The sequence below is a fragment of the Corvus hawaiiensis genome, chromosome 9, assembly GCF_020740725.1.
Source record: "Corvus hawaiiensis isolate bCorHaw1 chromosome 9, bCorHaw1.pri.cur, whole genome shotgun sequence".
NCBI classification, from domain to species: domain Eukaryota; kingdom Metazoa; phylum Chordata; class Aves; order Passeriformes; family Corvidae; genus Corvus; species Corvus hawaiiensis.
Window position 1 is genome coordinate 16,911,734 of NC_063221.1, and position 26,826 is coordinate 16,938,559.

At 43.3% G+C, this 26,826-nt stretch overlaps 2 protein-coding genes and 1 long non-coding RNA gene across 9 annotated transcripts in view; 2 read left to right on the forward strand and 1 right to left on the reverse strand.

Annotated features, from left to right (window-relative positions):
- The first annotated feature begins 145 nt into the window (after positions 1–145).
- LOC125330406 lies at positions 146–3,028 on the forward strand. Of its 2 annotated transcripts, XR_007205501.1 has the most exons (3): positions 146–720; positions 987–1,056; positions 2,621–3,028. It is a non-coding gene; the product is annotated as an uncharacterized LOC125330406 (long non-coding RNA). The 2 variants fall into 2 exon arrangements; XR_007205500.1 differs by having other exon boundaries at positions 987–3,028.
- A 15,614-nt stretch (positions 3,029–18,642) lies between these two features.
- LOC125330113 (translation initiation factor IF-2-like) lies at positions 18,643–26,353 on the reverse strand. The gene is made up of 4 exons (XM_048312951.1): positions 26,293–26,353; positions 25,529–25,956; positions 21,954–22,093; positions 18,643–21,559 (listed from the first exon to the last, which is right to left on the reverse strand). Exons 1-4 carry the CDS (start codon positions 26,351–26,353, stop codon positions 21,550–21,552), a joined length of 639 nt encoding a protein of 212 aa, XP_048168908.1. The 3' UTR covers positions 18,643–21,549.
- Positions 26,068–26,826, forward strand: part of ZNF644 (zinc finger protein 644) — a 51,991-nt gene continuing 51,232 nt past the window's right edge. Inside the window, exon 1 of one of the 6 annotated variants that reach the window (XM_048313459.1) lies at positions 26,068–26,141. The gene's annotated coding sequence lies outside the window, so the exon portion shown is untranslated. Of the gene's footprint in view, positions 26,142–26,327; positions 26,431–26,826 lie in introns of those variants that run through there. The other 5 variants (XM_048313464.1, XM_048313460.1, XM_048313463.1 and 2 more) reach the window with 5 other exon arrangements.

The window sequence follows — 26,826 nt, forward strand, 5'->3', positions numbered from 1 at the left end:
ACACGGCCGCAGGAAGCGGGGCTCCGGGGACTCGGCCTTAGGAAGCGGGGCTGCGGGGACACGGCCTTAGGAAGCGGGGCTCCGGGGACACGGCCGCAGGAAGCGGGGCTGAGGGACATGGCTGCGGGGACACGGCCGCAGGAAGCGGGGCTCCGGGGACATGGCTGAGGGGACACGGCCGCTGGAAGCGGGGCTCCGAGGACACGGCCGCAGGAAGCGGGGCTGAGGGACATGGCTGAGGGGACACGGCCGCTGGAAGCGGGGCTCCGGGGACATGGCTGCGGGGACACGGCCGCAGGAAGCGGGGCTCCGGGGACACGGCTGAGGGGACACGGCCGCAGGAAGCGGGGCTCCGGGGACACGGCCGCAGGAAGCGGGGCTCCGGGGACACGGCTGAGGGGACACGGCCGCAAGAAGCGGGGCTGAGGGATATGGCTGAGGGGACACGGCCGCAGGAAGCGGGGCTCCGGGGACATGGCTGCGGGGACACGGCCGCAGGAAGCGGGGCTCCGGGGACACGGCTGAGGGGACACGGCCGCAGGAAGCGGGGCTGAGGGATATGGCTGAGGGGACACGGCCGCTGGAAGCGGGGCTCCGGGGACACGGCCGCACGTGACGCGCCCACGTCAGCCTCCGCCGGGAAGGAGCCCGCAGCCCTGCGCAGCTGATGAGGACAAACCCTTCTTGGTTGTTGTAGCTCTCCCAGCTTTCAGCCAGCAGGTATTTAATGTCTCGGAGCCCTCCTGTCCGTGGGCTCCTCTGCCGCTGTCCTGCAGGCCGGCGTCCCTGCAGAGCAGGTCCTGTCAGCCTCCAGGCTGCTGCTCCCCACATGGCATCTGCTGTGTTTCTCTAAGAGACTTCACCTCAAACCTTCTTGTCTTCTAAGTGATACTCAAGTGATACCGTGGGGCAGAACGAATTATGTTAGATGAACATAGATCATAAATATTAAATTCTAATTAGACTCTATTTGCTGCATATTCTAGGCAAAATTGTGTGTTTTGAGCCTTCATCTCCTACTTTCTATATCACTCAAATAGCAGAGATTTTGGCATGGTAAGTCACAGAGGGAGGTGGAAAATCTGATGCAAAGTGAGATAATGTAGTTCTTCATTATTATGGCTCTTCTGTGCCCTGATAGAAAACTTTAGAACATGGAAGGTGCTGACAGCAGATAAGTCACCTAGTTCCTGCTCTGCTTTAGGTATAAAGCCTGGGGAAAGTGGAAGAAGAGAATGCGCACCCTGGTTTTTAGGCTCAGATTGCAGCTCATCCTTCCTGCTAATGCAGTGCACTGGAGGAAGTGTGGCAAACCTGGGCTGAGTTCTGCAACTTATTTAATATGACTCGGTGCACAAGATTATGAGCGCTAAGAGTGCTCAGCCTTTGGGACAGATTCTGAGGAATTAAGAGATTCTTCATCCTGTATTGTGTGGCAATTAGACCTGATTTAGGCAATGCCGTACCTCATACAAAATCCACAGGGCATAGTTTTGCTCTGGATTGTTATCAGGATGTGGGATTTTCCCTGTTTTCTCCAGCAGCAGGGCCAGGAGTTCATGGCTCTGCAGGGTGAGATTTGAGAGGGCCCAACTCTGTCCCTTGCTAAGAGACTTGTCCTGTCTCCCCGTCTCCCCTCCACCCCTGTTTCTGGGGATGTATGCTGTAGTCAGAGGCAAGTGCTGTGACTCTGGCTGCAGTGTGAAGGTGATGTGTCTATAAGAAATGCAAGGCAAGCTAAATGGACTTCCACTGCTTGCTGATGCACAATGAAAAGATTCCCTTCGTGCCTTGCCCTCTGCAGCAATGTATGTTGCTTTCCAGTGCCAGGTACATACCACAGCATCAGATGTGGCAAGTTGCTGTTTGCACGTGTGCCATGTGGTGAGTGAGCAGCATTCCCCCTGTTCCAGCAGCCTCCCTGGAGGACAGAAGGCTGCTTAAAAGGTCAGCTGGGTACCTGTGCATCACAGGCGTGAAAAGCTGCCCTCTTTACGCCCTGAGGCAACAACCTGCTTTCACTTTGTGAAGCCGAGCAGAAAAGCTGGGGTCCAACAGTGGCAGGTATCCCTGAGCACAAGACTAAGGCAGCATGAGGGTATAAGAAATCCAGTTTACTTCTCAACAGGAGTAGATGAGGTTTGGGTGGGAAAGTAATGAGAATGCTAAACGTTTGCTGCTAACATTTACTAAAATGACAGCAAATTTCATCTGTATTAATGTTCAGCTTCTGAGACCCAATGGATCTTACTTTGTTAAAGAAGGTAGGAAGCCTAGAAGTATCTCTTTAATCTGCAACTGGAAAGTACAATTTTGAAATCGTTTCTCTCAGGAATGAAATAATCAGAGTGATAACTGATGTTAAACCTATTCTGAATGTTATTTAAAGGATTTCTCAGATGGAAACAAAAGTTGATAGGATGGTGTCAGGTTCACATGGACATCAGCTTTACTTATGCAGTTGTCCACACGAGGAAGAGAGGTTGATCAGCATGTATTTTCTGGTTATATGGTTGTTTAGGAATCATCAAAAGTCATTCATTATGTGATTTTTAAATACTTCCATTTGTTCTTTGTTTCAACAAAAGGCTGTTGGAACTGTATCCATGTTATTTTACAGGCACGGCTCTATGCATGAGGACTTCACCCCAAAGGGTATCCAGTGTCCTGCATCTTCAGCACTGAGGAGAAAAGAACTGTCTTTCCCCTTCTACTGCTGAACTGTTCCTCTTGCCACATTTTTGATCTCCCTTGGTCAATCTGTGCCTGATACCATGTATACATACATCTTATTGTTCTCCACACTGTAATGCTGTTCTCTTTTTTCCAAATGTTGTTACATTTCCTTTCTCCTTCCTATATTTTTCATTTCTCTTTCGCATTTGTATAATGCGTCTGCTGTCTCTGTTGTTTTTCACTTCTAATTTAATACCACCAGTGAATTTGTGTGTCTCTGCAGATCATTAAAAAGAGGCTATGTGGGACTGCTTGTGAAAGAAAACACTGCATTCCCAAGATAGGTTACAAACTTGTGTGTGTCAGTACTCTGTTTTGGAACTTTTAGTTTTGTTTAATTCTTTAACAGATGCAAAGTGATCTCTGCATCTAGTGTTTGCCACTTCAGTGTGAGAATACAAGGAACAAATTCAAGTGTTGCAGGACTTGAAAGGACCTGTGTAGCCCTAGGAAAATGGCCGTTCCCCATGTAAGCAAAGCTAAAAATCAGATTAACAAAATCCCTGTCCAGCCACAAAACTAGTCTGTCCCCAGCCTATGGGCAGTTTAGGGGAGTCCTTTCCTCCTTCCCACCCGCTGTAAAGTTGGTTTGAACCCACCACTGTGATCAGTGGCTGGTGAGCTGGCAGAAATGGATATGTGCCTGAAATACCACCACTTAGTGAAAGGCTAAGCTGGCACACCTGTGGTGTAAGGTGGGAGGAGTTCTGCTCCTCTGAGAAGCCAGGAGTCATGTGATTGCTTTAATCCAGCACAAATCTCTGTCTCTGATGCAGCCAAAAGGAGTGTTTGTTTTCTGTGGTGGGTGGCAGAGTTGGACGAGGGAGCAAATCCAGCTGCAAGCTACCACCTTGCCTCATGAGGCAAACCTGAATGTTGGTATTGAGACAAAGGAGGGAATTGTTGGGGCAAAGGGAAGATGGACTGACACAGACTGAGCAATGTCACCACATGGTCAGTGGACAGAGAGGCACCTGGGGCATGAGTCTCTGCCTGGTGCCTGGTTTGAGGATGTGGCTGTGCCTGTGAGGTCTGTACATGTCAGTTGATGCCCAGGGTGAATCCGTGCCCAGGTGTTAAAGCAGCATTGGATAGACCTAACCCTTCATTTTGCTTGTGCTCCCTGCTGGAGTGTTTCACTTGAACAGCTCACATTCTCAGCCCTTTTAGAGAGGGCAAGATGGGCTCATAGTTGAGCTCTGACTGGGTTAAAGGATGGCCTTGGACAGCGGCAGGATTTCTGAAAGCCCCGGTAGGCTGCATCTGCTGGCACAGACTCCCTGCTGCTCTTGGTCCTCCTTGGCTGCTGTGTAGGAGGCGGCCAGCATTGCCCGAGTGGTAGTTTTAACTCTTTGTTACCTAAAATTCGACAGTTTCAAAGCAACACAGCAGTAAATAAACCACTGGCCTCTTTGTACAGTCACATCCCTCATGTTGCCCCTGCTACCAGTGTTAATAATGTTGTGCACAATTTCCTAAGCACAGACTGGGAGCTTGGAAGTGAGGTGTGCCTCAAGGGGCTGGTAGCAGCAGGGGAGTGCTTGAGGCTGGATACTACCCACTGGCACTGCATGAACTTGCTGTCAGGGAACTGTTCAGGTAGTGCTAAGCACTGGTCAATGGCAGAACTGTAAATGAAGCAAATAGCTTGGTCCTGATTACATTTTCTGGAGGGGATGATGCAGAAGAAAATTGAATTAAAAATTAATTTTGAAATGAGCTGAAAGCTTTTTACCAACCCTGCAGAACTTTGAAATATCTGACATTAATAAAATAACCTATTTGAAGCAATAGTAAACTGCCATCTGCTGGTAAAAAAGTAATGCGCATAATGAACATGCAGACATAGGAAGTGATAATTCTTTTGTATTTGACGTGTTACAGTCAAATATGTACATGACATGGAAGCTGCATATATTTATTTAACGGGTGGTTTTCATCTCTATTTGCATTTTCATATAGAATATGCTAAACAGATGCCTATAATATAACTAACTTTAACGACAAGCACAGAAAACAAGACAATAAGAATAAAGAATGAGGACTAATAAAAGCATATGAGCGATCAGGATGATGACAGGCTCCAAATGTGTCCTATTTACATTGCTAATAATGAATCACAAGCACTTCCTTTTATTGTTTCCCCCCATCTTAGACCCTCCTGTATGACCAGAATTGTAGCACTGAGAAACATTTCCTGGCATCTTCATTTTGATTTGTGTGTGTGTGTGGCTCCTTACACAAGCCTGTGAATAGGAACTGGGTCTTTAATTGTTCCTGATTTAAGTAGGTCATCTTTGCCAATACACAAATCTCTTGTCTTCTTGTAAGCCAGGTCGGCTGTTGAAAAGGATATGGAAAATACTTACTACACAAATATGACCAGAGAAGATGACCTCACAAAGGACCACTCCCAAATTATATGGCATTACAGAACCAGTTTCCATAAATCACCAGTATGATGAGTACACTGCAGGGGAGAGACTATCAGATTTCATGTTTGTATAGTGTGTACCAAGTGGGTGTGCTGAGCATGACTGGGTCCCTAAGGTGCTGCTGCACTATAAATAGTGGTGTTAGCGTGAATTACCTCCAGTGCAAACACCAGGCCACTTGCCCTTTTCATATGCATGCAGTTTTCTTTTATGATTGTGGTTATTCCAAACACAGCCTATTGTTTTAGCAAACTGGTCTTCTCATAGGAAATGTTTTAAATGGGCAAAGAAAAAATAGGTCAGTTCTTCCTTTGAAATCAGAGAGAAGTGTGTATTTGTAATATTTCCCAGGGTTATTTCCTTGGAACAGGTTTGGCAGGTATGAGAGGAAGTTAAAGATTTATTTTTGGTGCTATGTACCAGATGTCATACCTGCTCTTCTGACACAGTTGCTTTTATCTCCAGCAGTACCTGCTCTAGTAGCAATGAAAAAGTGACTTGAATCCCATTTAAAGCATGTAGTATGCACTGTTCTCATGCCACTAAAGGAAAGGGAAGGCTTGTTTGGAAGACTCCAGGCATTGTCTTTATGCGTCATCATAAAGCAAACATGTTTGCATCCCTCTCAGCAGTGTTTTTACCTCTTTGAAGATGTGGTGAATTAATGTGCCCAACTCCAGGGCTTATGACCCCGGCAGACACTGAAGGGCTACAAAGATGTCCAGTTTGAAGTGCCGTTATATTTATGGGATCTCCACATTTATGGCTCATTTTGTAGCATCCAGGTGGTTCTTTGTAAAGGACCGTTTCTGAGGAATTTGTGGTGCTGTGCACATTCCACTCATATTGGTCTTAATCAAATGCTGTTCAGTGTCTCACCTGAAGAGCCCTGCTTGGTGACCGAGTAACATTAATACTGTAGGGCCAAATCCTCAGCTCAGGAGAACGTCACAGCTTTTTTTGACTTAATCTCTGGAGGATCTAGCCTGTGGTGCATGGTCACAGAGGCAAGACACCCTGCTCTGAGTCCTGTTTACTGAAATGCTCCAATAGTAACACAACATGATCAGATGGAAACAGAGCCGGGGGAACAGTGGTGCCCATGGATACCTCTTAACAGGTGGGAGCTGAAGTACGCAGTTACCATCAAAGACACCACTGTCCTCTGCTGTGCTCTGCAGTCTCCCTGCCAGCAGGACTCTGCCTTCCAGCTGAAGAGTGACTGATGGTTGAAATAACAGTCCAGTTTATTTCAGGTATGCCACTGACCCACATGACCTATAGGAAGGATAAGGTAAAGGCAATCAAAGCAGCACACTCCTGTAGCCTCTAAGGGCTATAAAAATGGAAACATGGGAAACAGGCTCATAGATATATGAAATGAGGATGAGGGTTCACTGTTACCTGCTACAGGCTAAATCAGGAGTTCAGTGAGACTGAGATTTGACCCAGCAAGAGAAAGGAGATAAGTAAGAAATGATCAAAAAGATAAAGCTGGTATTTCCTTCATGTTATGCTAGAATCACTCTGTTCAAAAAGTCTCCCAAACCATGGAGAGCTGGGGCGGGCAGGGGTGAAGAGGTGAGTTATGATGATGGAAGGGTACTGTCATTACATATATTGGAGCAGTTCAAGTCTGTTTAACTGTTTAGTGCCATATCCCATTTGTCTTTTCTGAGCTTACTTTGCAGTGAAATGGGGGAAACTGTACTGACAGCACAGCTGGTTGTTTGGCTGTTTCTTTTCTCTGTGTTTCCAGAAAATTAAGCCCTGTGTTCTGCCTATGCTATGTTCAAGGTTTGGCAAAGGGCTTTTAATGGGTTTGCCATCCTTTTGGCCAACACTTAATCCTGTTTCCTTTTAGTACTATGCCTTCTGTACCAAAATGCAGTGGTCAGACTGAGCAACAATGAAGCTACTAGTGATTTACCAAGGAGCAGGAAAACCCTTATCCAGGGGGCAGTTTCTAGCAAAGTGTAGTTCTCAAGACGAATTGAGGTCCTTGTCTTTGCAAGGATTACTGCATGGTAGGTGCAGAAATGATACCTAGCAGTTAAGTGCTGTTCAGAAAGCAATAAAGCACTCACTTTAAAAATCAAGAAGCATGAAATAGATACTATTTCACTGGGACAGGAAGGGGGGAACACTAGGAGAATCATGAAATGGCTGCATATTGTTAATTTCTGTGAATATAGTGACATTTGGAGACCTCTGGTATTTATTTGAAATAATCAATGAAATAAGACTCGTGCTATATGCTTGTCAAAGCCCAGCATAGGGATCAGCTAACATATTTATCAGTCAGGCAAGGTACGTGGAGATGCTCTGCTTGCACATTGTCTGCTGGTTGGAATTGGGCCCATGAAGAAGCTAGGTGATTAACCTGCAGGGGTTTATTTTTTCTGAACTGTTAATGCCCTCTGTTTCAGAGCAACAGCCCATGGCTCATTAAGCAGGGAAGATTTGATTGAATGTGTGAAGGGCAGCACGCAAAGATTCTCCACACATCTCTTGTTTGAGCCTTAGAGGGTAGAAAAATTAAGTATTGGAGCAAGGTTGTCCTGTGCTGGGGCAGAACCAGTACTTCCTGAAAAGCAGTGGTACTGTTAGAAAAATCTGTATGTATTTGAGTGAATCAGGATAAAATCTAAAGCCACAATGCTTTTGTAAGGTAGTAGTGGACTCTTGGTACTAGCCCAAAAATGCACAGCTGCCACTTCAGCTGACCTGCTGTGAGAATCATGCTCTTCTTAAGTCTGTTGCTCCACGTGTTTGGTGATTACACCTCAATCTTGCTGTGCTTTTTCCACCCGTACTGTTGTGTGCTCTGGCATCTAATGCTGTGATGCCAGAGCATTAGATGAGCATGAGGCTGCTTCCTCAACAGAAATGTAACAGGGAAATTGAATACTCAGTCTGAATTGCAATATTAGAATAATCTTAAGGGATTGTGTTGAGATTATTAGTCACCATTCATAGTCTGTGTTGTACATGTTTTTAAAATTAATTTCTGGCATTAATTGAAATATTTGAAAACATGTTGATTTAGGAAAAATACTTTTCTGACAGTATGGTGTTACGTGAGCATTCATTTATTAACCCTAGTAACTTTCTTGAGAAATAGGGAAGTATTTCAACATTGTTTGTACAGACTGGGATACCTAAGGCTCAGATGTATGGATTTAAATCTGCATATTCTACTGTTTGCTAACTAGCATTTGGCCCTGCTTACTTTCACACAAGTCGTTTCCTCACCTGAATTCCTGGTCATTGAGCAGCTGTGTCCTATGCAGCTCTCTAATTGCAGCCTGTGAACAAGTCCGTGCTGGGAGGGAGTTTAGTAGTGAGGATGGGTTATTGTGGAAAAGGGGCAAGGAAGATAAGTGAATGACTGTCTTGCTTCAGGCTCTAAGAAAGATGTACCAAGTTCCCATTTTAAACCTGGGAAACAGGGAAGGAGAGTGGCTGCACGGGAGGGAGCAGACTGAGGCTCTGTGTTTCCATTCCCAGACATTCAGATAAGAGAAGACAGTGAACCAATATTGGGAAGACAGACAAAATCATGGGCCCTCTAATAATTTATTGGCTCCAGGAACAGGAGAATGTTGTAAACTGTAATTACCACAGCCAACAAGGTCATTGGAAATAGGAGTGCCCAGTATAACAAAACAAAACCAGCCTCCCAGAAAGATTTCTCAGTCCTACGGTGTAACCTTTCCATGCTCAATGGGCTGTTCTAAATGTAACTGTTATATTATTAGATATTTACCAATGATCTGGACTTAAACTGTGCTGTGGAATGCAGTGACAGTGGGGAAGGATTGAGAATGCTTGTGAGAAGGGAGAGCAAGAATGTTTCAAGGGTTTATGAGATTTGCTTTCTTCTGAACCTCCTTTGTTTTTTATTTTTCTCTCATTTTTTTCTTTAAAGTTCTACTATAAACAATTAGAGTAAATTTAGCAATGATATTGCCTGTGGAGGCTAGGAAAGTAAGAACACATTCTACATCACTGCTTTCCTTTGTTTGTCTTTTTAATCTTGTTTATCTTTGATCAGCTGCAGATGAAATAACCAGCTAACTGATTTCCCATACAGGGCTGCCACTCATGCTGATGAAACTGTGCTGACATGTGAGTATGCTCTGTAGCAGTCTAGCTGTATCCATTTCTTATTCCAATACACTGACAGGTCATTCAGGGAGACTAAAAACTCTATTCTGAAGTGGAAAAGAAACTGCAATTTCAATTTTGTTTTGATTTGAAATTTTCCAGCTACTTATCAAGACCAAATCCTTGAACTGTTTACTTAGAGTAACTGAAATACCCCTATTTGAAATAGTGGATATGCAAGATTTAGCCATTAAAGAGTTGGGGTAAAATTAAAATCCCCTTCAATAATAACTAAAGTCGGAGAAAATCTTTCAAGAAAATTAAACACTTGATCAAAAAGAGAAAAGGGTTATTGTCGAGAGCATAAAGATTAAACAGGAGAGTTGTCTCAGAGAATAACCATCAACGATAAGTAGCAGGCAGTTAATAATATCCCCTCAGGGATCTTCTTTTACTCCTGTAGGTTTTTGGACAAATACAATATTACATCTCTTATAGTTAAAGTGTGAGGGAGCTTCGTGTCATTCCAGAGTAGCAATAAAACTTCAGTGGAATAAGGGCAACTGGAAAGATAGGGAAGGGGTGACTCAGAAGCCAGAAGAGCAGGAAATCAGTGACAGTTTTTCCACATAACTCTCCTTTTTGACCCACAGATTCTGAGATCTCAGTCTCCCTGACATGCCTATTTTTTCATATCCACAGCACTATGTTAGTGCTGAGATTCTATATGGTATTGGCCCTCAATATGGAAAAGAAGGAGAGACCAAGTAAACTAAGAGTGTGATTCCATGTTGTAATTAAGAGCTGGTTTAAAGTTTGATCATGCAAATGGTTGAATTGGCAGAATTAAAGGCATGGTGATCTGTAGCCAGGGGAAGGCACATAGGGTGGAAAGAATGGGGGTGAGAGGGTCTGGAGAACCTCTCAAGCCAGCTCTGCAGCTGGAGAAACTGTAACATGAAACTACTCCCTTGATCTCTCATTTTTCTTCCCTTATTCTCTCCGCCTGTGTAATTGCAATAATAAATCTTTTTGTTCCTTAACCATCTTGTGGCCATTGCAAACATTTAAGAATTAATGCAGTTCTCACACATCATGCACATGTTCTTCATGTCCCCTTGTGTCCCTCCATTTATTCATTTATCATGTACGCACAAAACTCCCATAAAATATTAATCTGAAATACAAATCTCTCTTTGCATCCTGGGAGCATTTGCATATAGTAATGTTAACGAGAGTATTAATTCTGCATGCACAGTCTGTGGACTGCATACAGGGCCAAATCTCTCTTGGCAGCTGTGCTGAAATCAGTGACAAATTCAGAAAGATTATTTTCATATTAAAAATGCTGAGTGGAAAGTGACAGTTTCCTAGAACTGAAATGTTGTCCTTAAAAGTCAAACAAGAGTATTTGAAGTTTTCAATTTTTCCTTCTAAGAATTCCTTTGTAAAAAGAATTTTATACTGCTCTGTGTTTCTACCCAATGGTTCCTAATAAATCGGTACAGTCTAGAAATGAAACAATTTAATTATTTTAACATTGCTGTAATCCATGGGGAATCTGAACATTTCTTTTGCCTTTCTTCCTTGTTGGGAACATCAGGAGTAGCTACACTTCTTCCAGTTGGGGAAGGACATGCAGTTGCAGATGGACCAAAAATAATTCAATTAGGCTGGAGAGAGGATCATTTTCTCTGGGGTAACAGAGTGAAAACTGTCTGAGCAGGCATTTGATGAAATGGAAATACCAGGAGGATCTCCTGTGGTGGAAAAAATCTCTGCACCTCACTCCTGGCTGTAACCACAGGTGGGGTTGTCCTGCCTTTGATGGTGGTGAGAGCCCTAGTGCACCTTGGAGGCCACTGGAAGCCATGGCAGTGCCTCTGGGACAAGGATACATCTCTTGGCCTGGGTTTTACTCTGGAAGGAAGGAGGGAGGGAACAATCTTGTCTAAGCCTGATGGTCTGCCTTGGACCCTTCACCTTCCAAGGCAGGCTTAAGACAAAATTAGTACCAACAATGAAGGATGGGTTGTCTGCACCCAAATCCCACCAGACGCAGAAATAGTAGGACACTCTTATATGCACTCCTTGCCCAGGTTCAGTGCATCCCTGCAAGTAATTTTTTTCTCAGTGGTGGATTGTTAAAGGGTTGCATATCCCTCAGTGAAACTCATGTCTCTGAAGGTTTACAAAAGATTTTTAAAGGGAAAGGCAGCTGAAGTTGGACCTTTCTTTCTGCAGGGACAGTCTCTGATGAGAGGCAGTTGCCAAAGCAGATCAGATCCCTGCTGCCAGGAGCTGCACCCCTTGGGGGGAAAGCTGGAGCTCTCAGTGAGTCCCTGGCTGCGGTTTATGGATCTTGCAATGCTCTGTCTGCGTTGCAGAAATCAAAGCACTTATTCATGTTTCAGGAACAATGTATTTTCAGTTTGACTTTATTTCTATTCTGATATTCAAATTTTGATGTCTGTAGTTTGTGTAAACAGTAAGTGCCTTACTGTCTACAGGAACAATGCCATTGATCCCTCAACTCCTAACTGTAAAGCATTCATTTGGCTATACAGCTTTTAAAAGTATTATAAATGAAGCATGTGGGATAACCTCCACAGCTGGAGTTAAGCACTTCCATGTGCTTGCTGAATCAGGGACCAAGTTGTTAGGAAGATCTTTCGGGACTCACTAGAGATCCCTAAGAAATTGTCTTGACTTAACCAAGCCATCATATTTCTCTTAATCACTAGTACATCATTGTCTTTTTTTTTTCACTTCCTTCTTATTCATGCTTAAATTAGACACATCTGTTGCCATTTTTCACATTATTCTGTTATGTGAGTAACGATATCAAACTTTTTTTTTTCCCCTGCACTATGAAGGAATAAATTAGTGTTAAGTTTTGTGAAGTGCTTTAAAACACTAAAGCAAAACATCTGTTTCAGCTGCAGGTCATTAAGATAAAAAACCCTAGTCTGTGTGCAGTACAAAACTGTCAAAAAATTTATCAGCTCAAGCACATTTCTTTACCTGTCTTTTGCTCTAGCAAGTGAAGATGGTGAAAGGACAGTAAATCTTCTTCAGGGATGGAGCAGTTAAAAGTGATCAGTGCAGTAATCCACAACAGTACCTTGTAGTAATGAATCTCGGTCTGATCTGGAGATGCATGGAGGTTGCTGCAGTGTTGTAGACTTCAAGCTGAGAGTCTCCTTGACCTCCACATCTTCCAGCCAGGCACAACATTGTGTAGAGTTGCCTTATCTCCTGTAGATGTTTGTGTTACTGAACTTCAGCTAAGAATCCCTCCACCCGCCCCCAATCATTTAAGATTTGGAGTTTCAGGTGGCCAGAGTAAAGCTGAGCTGGCAAATCTACTTTACACATGAACTGTGACACTCTTTACATGCCAAAGCCCAAATGAAGATGTCTGTATTCCTTTGTTGATAATGATCTCCTTTATAAAGTATTTTGAGATACAGAGATGAAAAGCCAACAGCTACCTGAAAGCTTGACTATTAATAAATGAAATAATTAATGTTAACAACGAGTGCATTCCCTGAATTCTATAGGAAATGTCAAACCTTGCAGGCAGGTCCTGGCAGGCAGGTGGTAACTTACTCCTACAAGAGGCAGGGTCCACCTGTGTTTCCCTCTGTCTTTAACTAAAAGGTCTAGATACTCCCTTAGTGTAAAGGAGGTGTTCAGTATCTGTTAGGAATGGGCTCCAAAACTGGATGCGACTTTTCTGGCATCTTAAGAGAAAGTTCTTACTTGTTCTTCCAACCTGCCAAAGCAGCAGCCAGTGCAGTGTTGAGCAGTTCTGTTCCACTGTGCTCACACTGTCCCTGGAGCAAATGAATGGGATTGTTTGGGGTCTTTAGCAGCCCTATGCACTTTTTGAAAGCAGCACTGTGGCTCCCCTTTCCTTTAAACCCTCAGTTTGTGAGACAGCAGAGTGTATACATATTGCTGCACTGAGCTGTTCACCTGCAGCTCTCCCCACCCCCAGCTTATGAGCATGATTTCCTTTTATGCATTGCTCTGTCACAGCTTGGCAAGTTTCCCAAGACAATCCATACCAGAAAGGAGAATATGGCTGCTGAGCGGCGTAGACAGGAGAAATGCCTTATGTAACAGATTCATTTAAATACTATGAAATGTTGAGACAGGCAAGACAACTGAAAGCAAAATGTAGCCCTTAATCTCTAGCATCAGTTCTGCTTGCCCTCACCATCATCAGCATCTAATAGTCACTGCCTGTCTCCATTCATGTCTCCATCTTTTTCAAGAAACTGCCTGCAGCAGAATGTACAAACAGCTTGGCAAGCGGTTTTAGGAGAAGGAGGTTTTTTTTGGTTTTTTTTTCTCCTAATTCTTCATGAGCCTCATGAGCATTTCCCCACTAATATGCCTGTGGCATCATTAGGTGTTTAATGAGAGTGAAGTTGCCTGAATATTATTGGTTTTATAGCTCATTTTGTTTTGACAACTCTTCAGTTCTGTGGTACTTTATAGTGTGCAGACTTCTCCTTCCTATATCTGACTTACAGAATTTGCAGAAATACTACCACAGAGGCATTGTCATAAAACCTGAAATAATAAATTGCCAACGTTCAATACGTTTGACTGCAGTATGTGTTCAACACCACAGCAGTTTAATGACATCAATAATTATTTTAGTGTATGTCTTTTGTAATACTGAAGCGCCAGGAATAGTCCAATAATGGCCATGTCTTGGAGAGCAATTCAGTGCAATTCTGCACAAACAGTTATGTTTGGATTCTTTTAGCCATTCCCCAAAAGACCAGCTTAGACTCCAGTGGATCAGAGTCTTGTTCCTCACATCCAGAATCTGGATCATTGTAGGTTGTGCTCGGATGAAAAATGCTGGCATTGTATCTGCAGAAAATGAGGCTGCTGAAGTTTTAAGTATTGAACAGACCCATACAATGCCATTTTACCCTCTGCATTTTGTCTGCATGTTGATGGTACTGCATCCATTTCTTTACTTATTAAATTGAATGGATACAGGTTTTGTGTACAGACAAGACTATAATTCTTACTTAGGAAAATGCCATCTTTATTTACCATATCTTAGGGGTGATCAGTGCTGAACAGTGCACTGTTTATTGAACAGCTGTGTCAATGCAAGAAAATCGGCTGTATTTTTAACATAGTAATTAATACCCATTAAGTTCTCACTTTTTTGTTATCTTCCAAGTAATTTTACCTGGCTTAGGCTGCTAGTACATGTTTTCTTACTGCCACAGTGGCAGAGCCTTTAAAACAACTAGCTGCTGTCATGAATTTAGCTTGCTGGCCTTCACTACAATGAGGGGAGTTACTGGGGAGGACAGTGAAGGTACTCATGCTGCTTCCTTGTGCAATGTGTCCTGCCTGACAGTAAAGGGGAAGAAGCTGCACCTCTCTGCAGTCTCTGTTCTCCACTCCAATGTGGCTGCACATATGTTTTGCTCTTGGAATTCCTGCTACAGGCCCCAGAGATCTGTGCCTGTGTTCCCAGCATAGGCAGTGGAGCTGCACAGCTCCGGGAGTAGATCATGTTAACAAAGCAGTAATTGTATACATAGCTACTGTTTCAAACATTTATATACTGGCTTCCAACGATTCTACTTTTATGTCTTTGTTTATATTTAATAGCAGTTACAGTGGTTAACTGGCTTTATTTTGGAAACCTTGACATTTCTCTTGCCAGTACTGGTGCTGTGAAGATCAGAAACAAAGATGTGCCTTTTTACTCTGTGTCTTCTGATAGGTTTTGTCATTTGGCAACTGTTGTTCTGTTAGACTTTGCAGAATTTGGACAGGATTCTGATCTCCTACAAAGTGACACACACACTTATTAGAATGCAGGAACAGGTTTGGGGCCTTTTTTCTGATTACACCCTGCTGAGTGCCATGCATGAGGAATTAGAGTCTGTCTGTAATTATGTGGCCAAACAGCTGCAGGAACTTCTAGTGAATGCTTTTAAATACTAGTAAAATAAAAATCAAAATAATATTCCCATGAATCAGAATTTGAAGCACAGGTACTCCTGCAAGTTTCCCAGGCTTTGGAAGAGAATGATCAAATCTGGACCAGGCCAGTCTTCTTACACTTAAAGTCCCATTGAAGTAACATATAAAATAAGGAGAAATTCTGGGTTCTTCTACAAGCTCTTCCATTGTAGTTCCTTTTTCTATAGTCTCTTTTCAAACCCAGCCCAGTGTAGGAAAAAAAAAAAATTGTAATTTCTAAATTAAATGAAACTCAAGGCTTGAGCTTGTGGGGTCTTTTTGAGATCCCATGGTTAGGAGGCATTGTAATTTGAGATTGATACATACTACATTTTATATTAGGTTATTTTTCCTTTTAGGTGCACAGGTAATCACTCATGTGACATTGCCAGTGGAGTACTTCCCAAGCCATTTAATTTTCCTGCTCCTACTGGGAAGTGGGACTTGTTCAGTCATCCTCCCCTCCCTGAAAGTAAAATATCCTCATCCTGCTCAAAACAAAAGAACTGCCAGATGTGGGGAGGCTAACTAGTTTTGTCCTTCTGTCCAGTAGAGGTGCTCCTGTGCCACCATTAAGGCTCTACTGCCTGAGCATCATGTGCCCTCTGGGACACCCTGGGAGTGCTCCAGATAGGATGCTACAGGGAAATTGCTTGGAAACCTTCTCAGTTCCTTCCCCACATACACAGAATCTGAACCATCTTTAGTGCTCAGTGCCTTTCCCAGAAGCACCCCCGTACCTGTCCAACAGAGCCATGTGGCTAAATCTTTAGACTACAGCTCTGCACCTGTGTGCCACACCTGCCCACACCTGTTCAGCACCAGCTGGCCATGCAGCCCTCTGGTTAACAGTGATGTGCTCTTCATCACCCCCAGTCCAGCCCCCTCCACCTGGCCCTGAGCTGCCGTCTGCATACAGTTTGGCCTTCTCACAGTCTTCCACATTTGGGAAGCCACAGCTACGAGCCAAGCCTTTTCTGCATCTCTTAACCCAGAGGAGGATCAGCTACCTTCCTTCCCAGAAGGTAGCTCTATATTGTTTGCAAAGCAAAAGGAGAGAGTGCTACAGATTTTGTTTCTGAAGTGAAGGCCTGAGTGGGTCATCTCAGAATGGACTGCTGACCATCCCAGGGAAGAGATCAACAGGCTGCTGCAGCAGGATCAGAAGGCTGGTGATGGATGAGGCTTTGTACATAAAGGTAGGGGTGTGTAGGTTGTGGGTTGTATGTGGTATGTGTGTACTGATGTCACGTGATTTCTGGAAAGGACTCACATGGTGTCCTGCTGCTGCTATGGGACAGAGGTACCTAAGAGATCTGGAGACCTACCACAGCAGGTAGGGACAGCCCCTATGCACCTGTCATGATTTTCCTACCTTGATTCCCAACATCTCTGCATTCAGGAGCTCCCCCACTTGCCGTTGCTCCAGGCTGTACTTTATAATGACCCTTTTCAGCACAGGAGGTATAAAGAGGCCAAAGTTCACGTATGCCTGGGGTTAGAAATGGTGGCTCCCTGTCCTCAGTGTTCACCCTCATTTCCAGCCCGGGCCTCTTGTTAACACCCGATATCAGCTCCCTGAACTACTGTGAAGCACTGTGATCTCCTGTTTCTGGGTCCTATGCAGCAAAAGCAGTATGTGCTCTCAGAGGGCGTTTTCAGCCTCTCTTGGTCTCAGCAGGCTGCAGAGCTGTTTGATCAACACAAGCTTTGACAGTCAGGCATCATTAATTTTCCACAACCTACTCCTTGAAACTCCTGAAAGGATGGGCTGTCACTGGTCCTTGTAGCCCTTGCTGGCCTGAACTGCCCTCTGCACTGTTCTGCTGCAGCACAGGAGGGCTGCATGCCTCGAGCCACTGCTCTCCTCCTTTGGGCCTGAGATTTAAATTCTGTCAGCTCTGTCAGGGAAAAAAAAAGGAATTCTCAATATATAATTATTTCTTTTTAAAGGATGAGATAAACTGTAATGCATTAATGGTGGAAGTGATCATACACAATTCAGGCTTAGTGAGTACCCATTGTCTTAAATTAATCCTAATAAGCACTGTTTTCCCCAGCATGTGCCATTTTAACAGTCACTGTGGAGAGCTGTGCTTCCTAAAACTATCACAAATGAGATGACGCCCTCCTCTTTTGGAAAGCATAATTGATAAAATGTGACAAAACATGGTTATTGCTTATTCGTAAATGGGATACTTTAAAAAGTACTCTCTTACATTGATTGGGTTAAATGACTTGCTGATTAAGACATCTGCATGAAATATTAAACCGCCATTATCTGGCTCCTGTTAAAATTCAAAATCAGAATTCTCTTTTGTGCAGAGTAAGTAAAAACTTCTGAGCTGTTTTAGAGTAGAATATAAATGTGGTAAGTAAAAGCCAGAGGTATATTTGAATGACAATTCACACGTAACTTCTTAAGAAGAAGTTCTAACGTGCTTGGGATGGAATTAGAGAGACACATTTGACACACTAGTAGACAGATCTGAGTGCTTCCTGAGTGTTTAGATATAGCTGCTTCTGCTAAAATTTCCAAAATTATACTGCTCTGCTGACTACTTCTGCTTTTACAGATACCCCATTTTTACTCTATGAATTATCTGCACGATTGAACTAAAAATACACTTCCAAAGCTTTATCTGAGTCCATTTCCACACACTTTGTTGGAACCCAGAGCCAAGGGCTGTGAATCTGGGACAAATTTTAAAACTGAACATGACTGTTCTTCTAAGTTTCTTCACTCTTTCTTTTGTCTGAGAAGCCTCTACTCAGCATGCATTTCAGGATATTGAAATAACTATTTTACAGTTATTTTAAATATGTAGATTTTTGTTAGTAGGAAAATTAGTGTTAGAATATTTTTTCTTAGAGCCTGGTTGAAAGCTTATTAAAGTCTTTACAGTTATTTCAGTAAGCTTATAATGAGACTTTTTTTGTTCATATGAGCTTCACACTAAAAACAGTAGTGGTATAATACAAGATCTGCCTGCAAATCCCAAACCTGACAGTATTTCCTGAATGAGATAATGGCAAATGAACTGCTGTTCAAAATAATTCACCTGAGAGTTTAAGTGGGATGTGATATGGAAATACTGGATGAACAAGAGAGAAGCAAAATTTTTAATACAGCTTTTGATCATTGCACTGAAGATACTTTTTGGCAGATGAGTGGTAATGGATGTGGTCAAACTGAGGAGCTAAGAGATGCTCTTCTTCCTTTGGCACAAAAAGGGATTGGCAGGGAGGTTGGAAACGAAAAAGTTACTGGGTAACAATGCTGTCATTATAATAACCCTAGGCTGTAACTTGGTCCTTTCTTTTTGTTAACATACACGCCATACACTGATTCTGTACAGCCACAAAATTTAATAAATAATTTTTCACAATTGCATATTAAGTGTAAGACTGTGTAGAACTACCACAGTTTTATGTAGTTTTCCCCCCCCCTCCATTTCAGGATTCAATTACAAAGATGTCTGTTTTTATGCCCTGAAGATATATACTTATCCATACACTACAATATAGTCTAAAAAAGCTTTTGTAGTTCTTTTTTAAGGTTTATCTCTGATGTTAGAAAACTCAGGTATATTCATAATTAATTGTCTTGATCAAAACCAAACTCCTTACAATTAAGAAACAAACAGAAGGTATGGCATATCAAACAGACTTTCTGCTGCTGTGATCTTACCTAAACACAAAATAAGATACCCAGTAGTTCCACATTAATAGTAGTAAAATGGTTTTTTTGCTTTCTTTACTTCTTGTTTCAGTACGATTGTTATATTTTCCCGTACACAAACCTCTGGCACTTTACAAACAAATGATAATAAAGGTTTTTGTAATTGTTTGTGTCAAGCATAAGGACAAGAAGGCGTATGTCCATGCAACAGTGAGAGACATCAGAATTGCTGATGTAGCAATTGCCTACCAGGCAGAGGAGTAGGAAACTGCAGGGAAAAGAAGGTGGTTTGAAATCATGCCTGGCAATGATTTTGACAACTGAGAGACGCTGTTCATTTTTCAAGTGTAGCTAAAACATATGGAACTTGCTTCTAAAGGCAAAGGCTTTTGGTGAAGATGTCTTCACTTGGATCTTTGTCCTGGCTTCCATCTGGCCAGATGACTTTGAAGTACAGGAGTGGTGGGGGTTGACTAGCAAAGCCTTTTCCTTTTTGGGAGTGTGTTGAAATGGTCTTTGTCTGAGGGAGGTGACTTCCTGTTGTGCCACCTTGTCCCTCACTGGACATAGAGAAGTCACAGCTTTGGAGCTGGAGTGTGCCTGAAAGGATCCTTGTCACTAATTCTCCACATTGATATTGCTCTGGTGTGCAATATGCTGCAGACATGGGTGTGACCCTGATGGTAGTCACAGAGGTGGATGTAGGAATGGGGTGACACGCCTTGAAGGAGACAGAACATGACACTCTCAGGTCTAGTGCAGTTTCCCTCTCGTCACTAACACTTTGCCAGCATAGTGCAGTCATGGCAAAGGTCCAGCATGTGGCCCACAGTGGTAGGAGCAGGATTCATTTGTACTGTGACCTCTGCAGGGGGATGTTAAGGCTACCAGTGTAACACCTGAAACAAGGATCTTGAAATTGTTATTTCTGTCTTCTCCCTGTGTATCATTTTGGCACTATAATGTGAACTGAATCATCAGTTAAGCAGAGCTATGACAATTTATACCTATTAGATTTAGGTCCTTTTCCATCATCTGTTGAAGGCCAGTTTACTGCCACTGCTTTCTTCCCCTCACACTAAATTATCATTAATCAACAGATTCAGGAAGAAACTTGTTATGGTTTCATTGCTCATAGCATATTTTCATATATTAATGCTTCCTGTGTGTGATGCAAATGGCAACTCTCCAAAGCAATACATTGTTTTTAAGAAGGTCAGTGTTATAATATATGGTGGTATTTTCCTACACTAATCTGCTTTCTTGTGATCTTTGAATTCTGTGAGACTTGAGCTCAGTAACTCAGACATGAGAAGAGAGATGGCAGATCCTCCTGAAGGGAACACAGATGTAGGCTTAGCTGTTGTCTTTTTAATGGAGGATGAATTAGAATAACACCAGATGAAATAAAACAAGCATAAGGACCAAGGTTAATTAAATACTATTGATAACTAATCCAAGATTTGTAATTGATAGTGTTTCCTGTGGTGGTACCTGTGGAACAGTTAAGAATGGAGCCTGGTGTGCCAGGCAGGCAGTGCTGCCCCAGCAGCTGCTCCCCTCTGACCAGTGGCAGATGACAGGAACACTCCATAGTGGTGAGACTGAGAACAGGAGACAACTGTGGGAAGCTGGGAACGAACTGCTGTCCTCCTGACAAAAGCTGTTTTGTAACTGCAAGCACAGGCCTTACCCTGTAATTGCAAGGGGAGCAGGTCTAAGCAACAGACATGGAAATTTTCCTACCATTGCCTATGGACAGAAGCTGAGCAGTGAGAAAACAGAGTGGCAGTTGTCTTTATTATGTAATCTGGGCAATCTTCTCCTAGCTGGGAGATCTCAAACACTTACAACACTAGGACAGTTCTAAAGGCGATCCACAGCCAAACAGTAATATTTCCCTAGGCATGCTGTCTAACACCCTTCTGTTGCAAAATATTTTATTTCAGGAGTAACCTTATCTTGGGATCACTGTTAAGAGAGATGTAGGTTTAATGGCTAATGGTTTTAATTTTACCTGTATGCTCTTAGTGCTCTCATAATTTACTGACAATTCTAAAAGTTTAATTCCTATTGACAAAGATGCGTAGAATATCTTGATTTATAGCAGAGACTAAATTTATAAATAAAATACATTTTTTTTTCTGTCTGAAAAATAGACAAGACAGTCCTCTTTAATTAACATTGACAACTGTATTTCAAAAGAGCCTGTGAAACAAGCAAGCCAGCAAAACAGGAATCAACAGCTCAAACCGCAAAAAAAAAAATATTAGGAAAAGTCACTTTCCCCCTTTCAGTTTTTGCAATGTTGAGATAAATCAAACTGCTCCAGTTAATTCTTTTATTAGTTCTTCTAATATTTCAATTGAAATAATGTTGATTACTGTTTGTTGAAACAACCAGTACATTGAGTTCCTAAATTCATGGATATTCGTGAAATCAGCATTATGTCATTGTAAGAAAGGCCAAGAAACCAGAAACATCTCTCTAGGGTGAAAAGAAAAACTCTGTGGCAAGCTGAACAATGAAAAACAGATATCTTTCACATCATCATTCTTCTGTGTGTTTTTGTAGTTACAAGGGTCTAAGGGCAAAGACAAAACAAACTTAGTACATAAAGGTAAGGGATTTTATTAGTACAACCATCTCACCTTAAAAAATCCCAACATTATATCTTAGGTACTCAAAAACTCTACTTTTTCAGTTTATGGTAGTGAATTTAATAAAAGCTGCTACTTTTCCCTATAGAGACCATTTTTGTCTGAAATTCAGACATCAAGAATCATTTCAATTTTGAAAATGTTATGGAAGACAAAATTTTCTACCAAGGGCTATGGTATAAAGATGAGATGGAAATAGTAAATGGAGAAGAAAAATGAACGGGCTAAACTAAATGTATCCATTACATGAGAGCATTTTGTAAACCATAGAGCCTTAAATTGTTCTAGAACTCAGAAGTACAGAGCTTAATATTTTACCTGTTGTTGTTTTGTTTGCTGTACACAGGATAAGCAGAATATGTGTCAACTGAATATGAAATTTTCAAAGAATGATGCATATAGTGGTGATATTTCCATGGTGAAGCTTTTTGCATAGAGTTAATGAAGTGCTTGGGGTCCTAGGGAATTAAAAGGTACTACATAAATGTAAGAAATTATCATTAAAAAGTTTTCCCTCCAGGCATTTGGGATTTTGCTATGTATTACAAGGAGGCATTTGCAGTCTTCTTTCATTCAAAATGCTTCAGCTTAGACCTGTTCCAGCTCTCCCTTGGCAGCTTCAGCTACAAAAACGTTTATATGAAGAAACAGTTTCTAAATTGGTTCCAGTTAATCATACTTTGCTGCTAACTTTAAAGAACCTGCCTTGGTTTAAGCTTTTTATAGCCATGTTGAAGACCAGGAGGAACTAGGTAGCATCATTCTCTCAAGAGGTCTTCAAGTGCTGTTTTTACCATTATTAGGCCTTGTCTGCATTAAAAAAAAAAAAATACAGGACGCAGCCAGAATTCCTGCAAACAAAAAGCCAGCTATGCAATATCTGGCTTGATTTTCAAGAATCCTATTGTGTGGTTCTTTACTGGCCATACATGTTCTTTTACTGACATTAGAATGCCTCACTGATCCTAAAGTTTCTACTTCATGCAGACATGCAATCTCAATTTTGTGTTATTTTGTGTCTATTTCTCAAGTCTTCTTAATCCATCATGCAACCTTTAAGATCATCTACTACTTTTCACATATTATAAATGGCAACAGAAGTGGAATTAGAAATCAAAAAAGACTTCTGACACCACTGGACATAATCTTTTACCACACTGCCATTTTAATGAAATACCGCATTTATGTGCTCTATTCATTCACACCAAATGTGGATTTTGCTTTTGATCCACAGATTATATGAATCATAAGCATTTTTAAGAGTCCACTAGTGCTAATGGAATTGGACCTTTTAGTTCAGGTATTAAGTTGAGAGATTAAAAAATTGCTAGGTATCTGTAAACTATTAATAAATTGTGGGATTTGGCAGCATTAGAACTGAAGTTCAGGTTTTCTTATGCTAAGCATTTTACTTGTTCACAAATTGATGTGAAATATAATAAAACACTGCATCTTATTCTATAAGTTAATACTTTTATGGAATTCAGTGTTTTCCTTCAGTTACTAATTGCAGAATTGAAGCAAGAATTGCTGTTCCTTAAATCTTACCTTCTATGGGACAAATTTTATTTAAGTAAGTGTGATGACCTTAAAGTGATTGCATGCAATAAAATACATGATTTTCAGCCAGAAGAATAGGGGTAGTATTAATATTTGCTTTTTCAAATTTTTATTGTTTGTATTTTGGTTAGTATGGAGCACATATGATGTAAGAATCTTAGAAGAAATCTCTGGATTGCACAAGATGATAATGTTTCTTGTGTTTAATAGCAGTGAAAAAACTGTCCTTACAAGCTCCAAAATAATTAGAACTCGATTTTATAAATGTATACTTTCAGAAAACAAGCTTAATTCTCAGAAGAATAATATTAGCACTCATTAGGGGACTGAATGCTTTGGGGTACTGTTAATGAAATTCATAGCCTTTTGCCTGTGGGCTATCAGTTTGAATTCAGTCTAACTCAGTGGAGATTGAAAATTGGCCTATTTAATGGCCTTTTAGTCATCTCTAATGAGTTGAGTTTGGTGGGTCTCAGTCCCACAACATAAACCGCTCACACTGCCTTATCCTAACTGGCAAGCTCCAGAGAAACCCCCACATTAAATGGATTTTGGGGAAAATTAGGCTCTGGTACCATGGAGAAAAAGCAAAGAAAAGCAAAAGCTGTGATAGACGATGGTTACATGAGCACTAACACATACATTATTTTTAAATGTGGAATTTATAGTGGTATATAAAGTTTATAAATTAGCAAATTAGCTGAGCATGTGACATATGTTGCCACACATCTATACTGATTGTAACATGACAAATACTCCCAAAGGGGATATCTACACCTGTGCATAAGATCACAACAACACATTAAATGTTTCAATACCTCTGGGATTCACTTTTATCAGAAAAAAATAGGATCAGAACAGATATCTGGATAGTAACTGCAGCTACAGAAAATTATGCTGAAAACAATTATTACCTAGTGTGCCTCCATTACTTCACAGCAGTCAAATGCTTCTATATTTTTCTTATGGATATTTAACTTAATATTAAAAAACATACTAATAACATTTCCAGGATCCTGTAGAGAATATATGCCAATTTTATTTATCTGTATTGTAATAGAGCTGTTCCTAATGTCTAACTGAAATTTCTTTCAGTACCGTTTAAAATTGTTAAGTTTAGCCCTGCCTGCAGTGGACTTAGTGAACAATGGATTTTTCTGCCCATGATCTTTTATTTTCTAGACTAAAAAATCTCACACATTCCTATTTTCAATTAGGGTCACATCTTTTAAAATGGTGAAATTCTCTGTCCGTCCGTCCCCCCTTCCCCCCCGTACTGTCTTCTACTGGAAGTTTTTGAAAGACATTTTTCTTGAAATGCAGAGGCCAAATCTAAACATACAGATGAGGCTTCACCAGTATTAGACAGGAGGATTTCTTCCCATGTCCTAGATACGACAGTTCTGTTTACGCATCTCTCTGTACTGCAGCTTTTTCACAACAGTGTGACATTGTTGATGCATGTTCAGTTTGAGATTTACTCTGATCCCCAGCCCCTTTTCTGTAAACCTGGTGTTTATTCATCTGTTCCCAGTCTTGCAATTGTGCAATTGTTATTTTCCTGCTTAAATGTTGAAGTTGGCACTTGTATTTATTCAATTGCATCATATTTCTGCAACCACTTTTTCAGGAAGATTTTGAATTCTTTTCTTGTGCTGCAACATGCTTCCAGCTCTGCCAGTTTGACATTGTTGGCAAATCTAATCCATGTAAATTGTATTCTGTCACTCTTATAATTAGACTTGGTATCAAACTCAGGACATACCCATCTCCAGGGAACCACATTTGCTCTGTCCTGCTATTCGTCACAGTGAAACGTTGCTGATGTAATTTTTGCACCACTGCAGTCATTTCCTTATGTTATGTTTTTTGCTTGCTCAGTTAATTTTTGAGATGGTGTCAAAAACCTTACTTAAGTCAAGGCGTAATAGATCGAGCACTACTCACATCCAAGGCCTGTTATCCTGTCACAGCTTCGGATGAGTTTGGCTTGATGTGATTTTTTTGACAAATCTATGTTGGCTCTAATTTATCACTTCATTAGCTACCATGTACTTAAAAGATGTGTGATTATTTGCTTCAGTACTTTTCTGGGAATAGAGGCTGGAATGACTGACAGTGCTTGGCTCTACCTATTCCCCCCTTTTGAATTGTATGTGCCCTGTTTTTCTTCTTCCTCTCTCCTGACATCTGTTGTCTCCCTGAGCTCTCTGACCACCGCTCACACCTCTAACGTTGCCTTTATCAGCTTCTCACTCTAGTGTGAAATTCTCCGGGCCCAGCAAGTCTGAAGGGAAAAAATTAACTCACCTAAGCAGTCTTTACGCACTTACCATTCTCCCCTGACTCCGGGAGAATTCCCTCTCTGAGCCGGGGTCTGCCTCAGCAGCATTAATGTGAGGGAAGAATGGCACCGAACTTTTTGTCACCTCGTGGCTTCCGGCCCCCCGGGCCGTGCCCGCTGCGCTCAGGTTCCCCGCGCCCCCTGGGCCCGTCCGCAGCGGCCTGAGCCTGCCTCTGCCTCCCCGCCGGCTCGGGAGCGCCCCGGCGCAGATCCTGCCGCACCTGACCTGGTTTCCCAGGCCTGGGGGGAGGTGAGGAGAGGCCGCAGGGCGGGCAGCGGCCGCGCTGACAGCCGGCGTTGTGCGCCCGGCGCCTTTGGGGAGCTGCGCGGGGCGAGCCTTGCCCGCAGCCCGCGGGGCCGCGCCCGGGGCCGGTACGGGCGCGCGCCTGCCGCCGGCGGGGAGGGGGCGCGCTCTCCCTGCGGGGGGAGGGAGGTGATGCCGTGCGCGTGCGTTCTCCGCCCATCGCGGGGCGCGTGCGCGCGTGTGTGCGTATGCAAGTAGCCGCGCGCGGAGCGGTGGGGCGGTCGGGAGGTTTGCGCGATGACGTCACGACGGCGCGCGCAGGACGTAACCCCGGCGTGACGCACAGCCCGGCGAGCCCGTGAGTTTCCCGTTACGATTTATTTTTTTGTATCGCGCCCCCGCCGCCCCCGCCCGGCCGCGAAGTGGGGGGGGGGGAGAAGAGCGGGAGGTGCGGAGCCGCGCGGGCCGGGGGCGCGGGCCGGGGCCGAGCGGAGCCCACCCAGTCCAACCCGGGCCGGGCCGGGCCGACCGCCCTAGCGGCGGGTGGCGGAGCGGGCGGCTCTGCCCCATCCTGCCGCATCGGGAACATGGCGGCCGCCTCCGATCTGGTGCGGCACCGCGGCTCGGCCGCAGCCGCCCGCCCCGCGGTAAGTGGCCGGGCCGGGGCGGCGGCAGCGGCGGCGTGGCGGAAATCGGGCAGGCGCAGCAGGCACTGCCCTCCCCGGCCTTTCCTTCTCCAGCCCGCCTCGTCGCCTCTCTCTGTCCCCACCAGCGTCCCTCGCCACCTCCCCAAGCCGGCGAGCGGCGTTCCCGGTGCCCCGGCCGGGCGGGACACAAAGGGCTGTGTCGAGGAGGGTTTTGTTCGGTCACATGAAGCGGCGCAGCCAGTGAGCGCGGAGCGGGGAGGGGGAGCGGGGCCGCCGCCATTGCCAAGCACGGAGAAGCTGGGCAACCCGGGGCCGCCGCTCGGGGCCTGAGGCCGGGGCGCGCCGCCCGGGGAAGCCAGGTAATGCCCCGCGGGCGGGGGCGGCCGAGCGGGACGA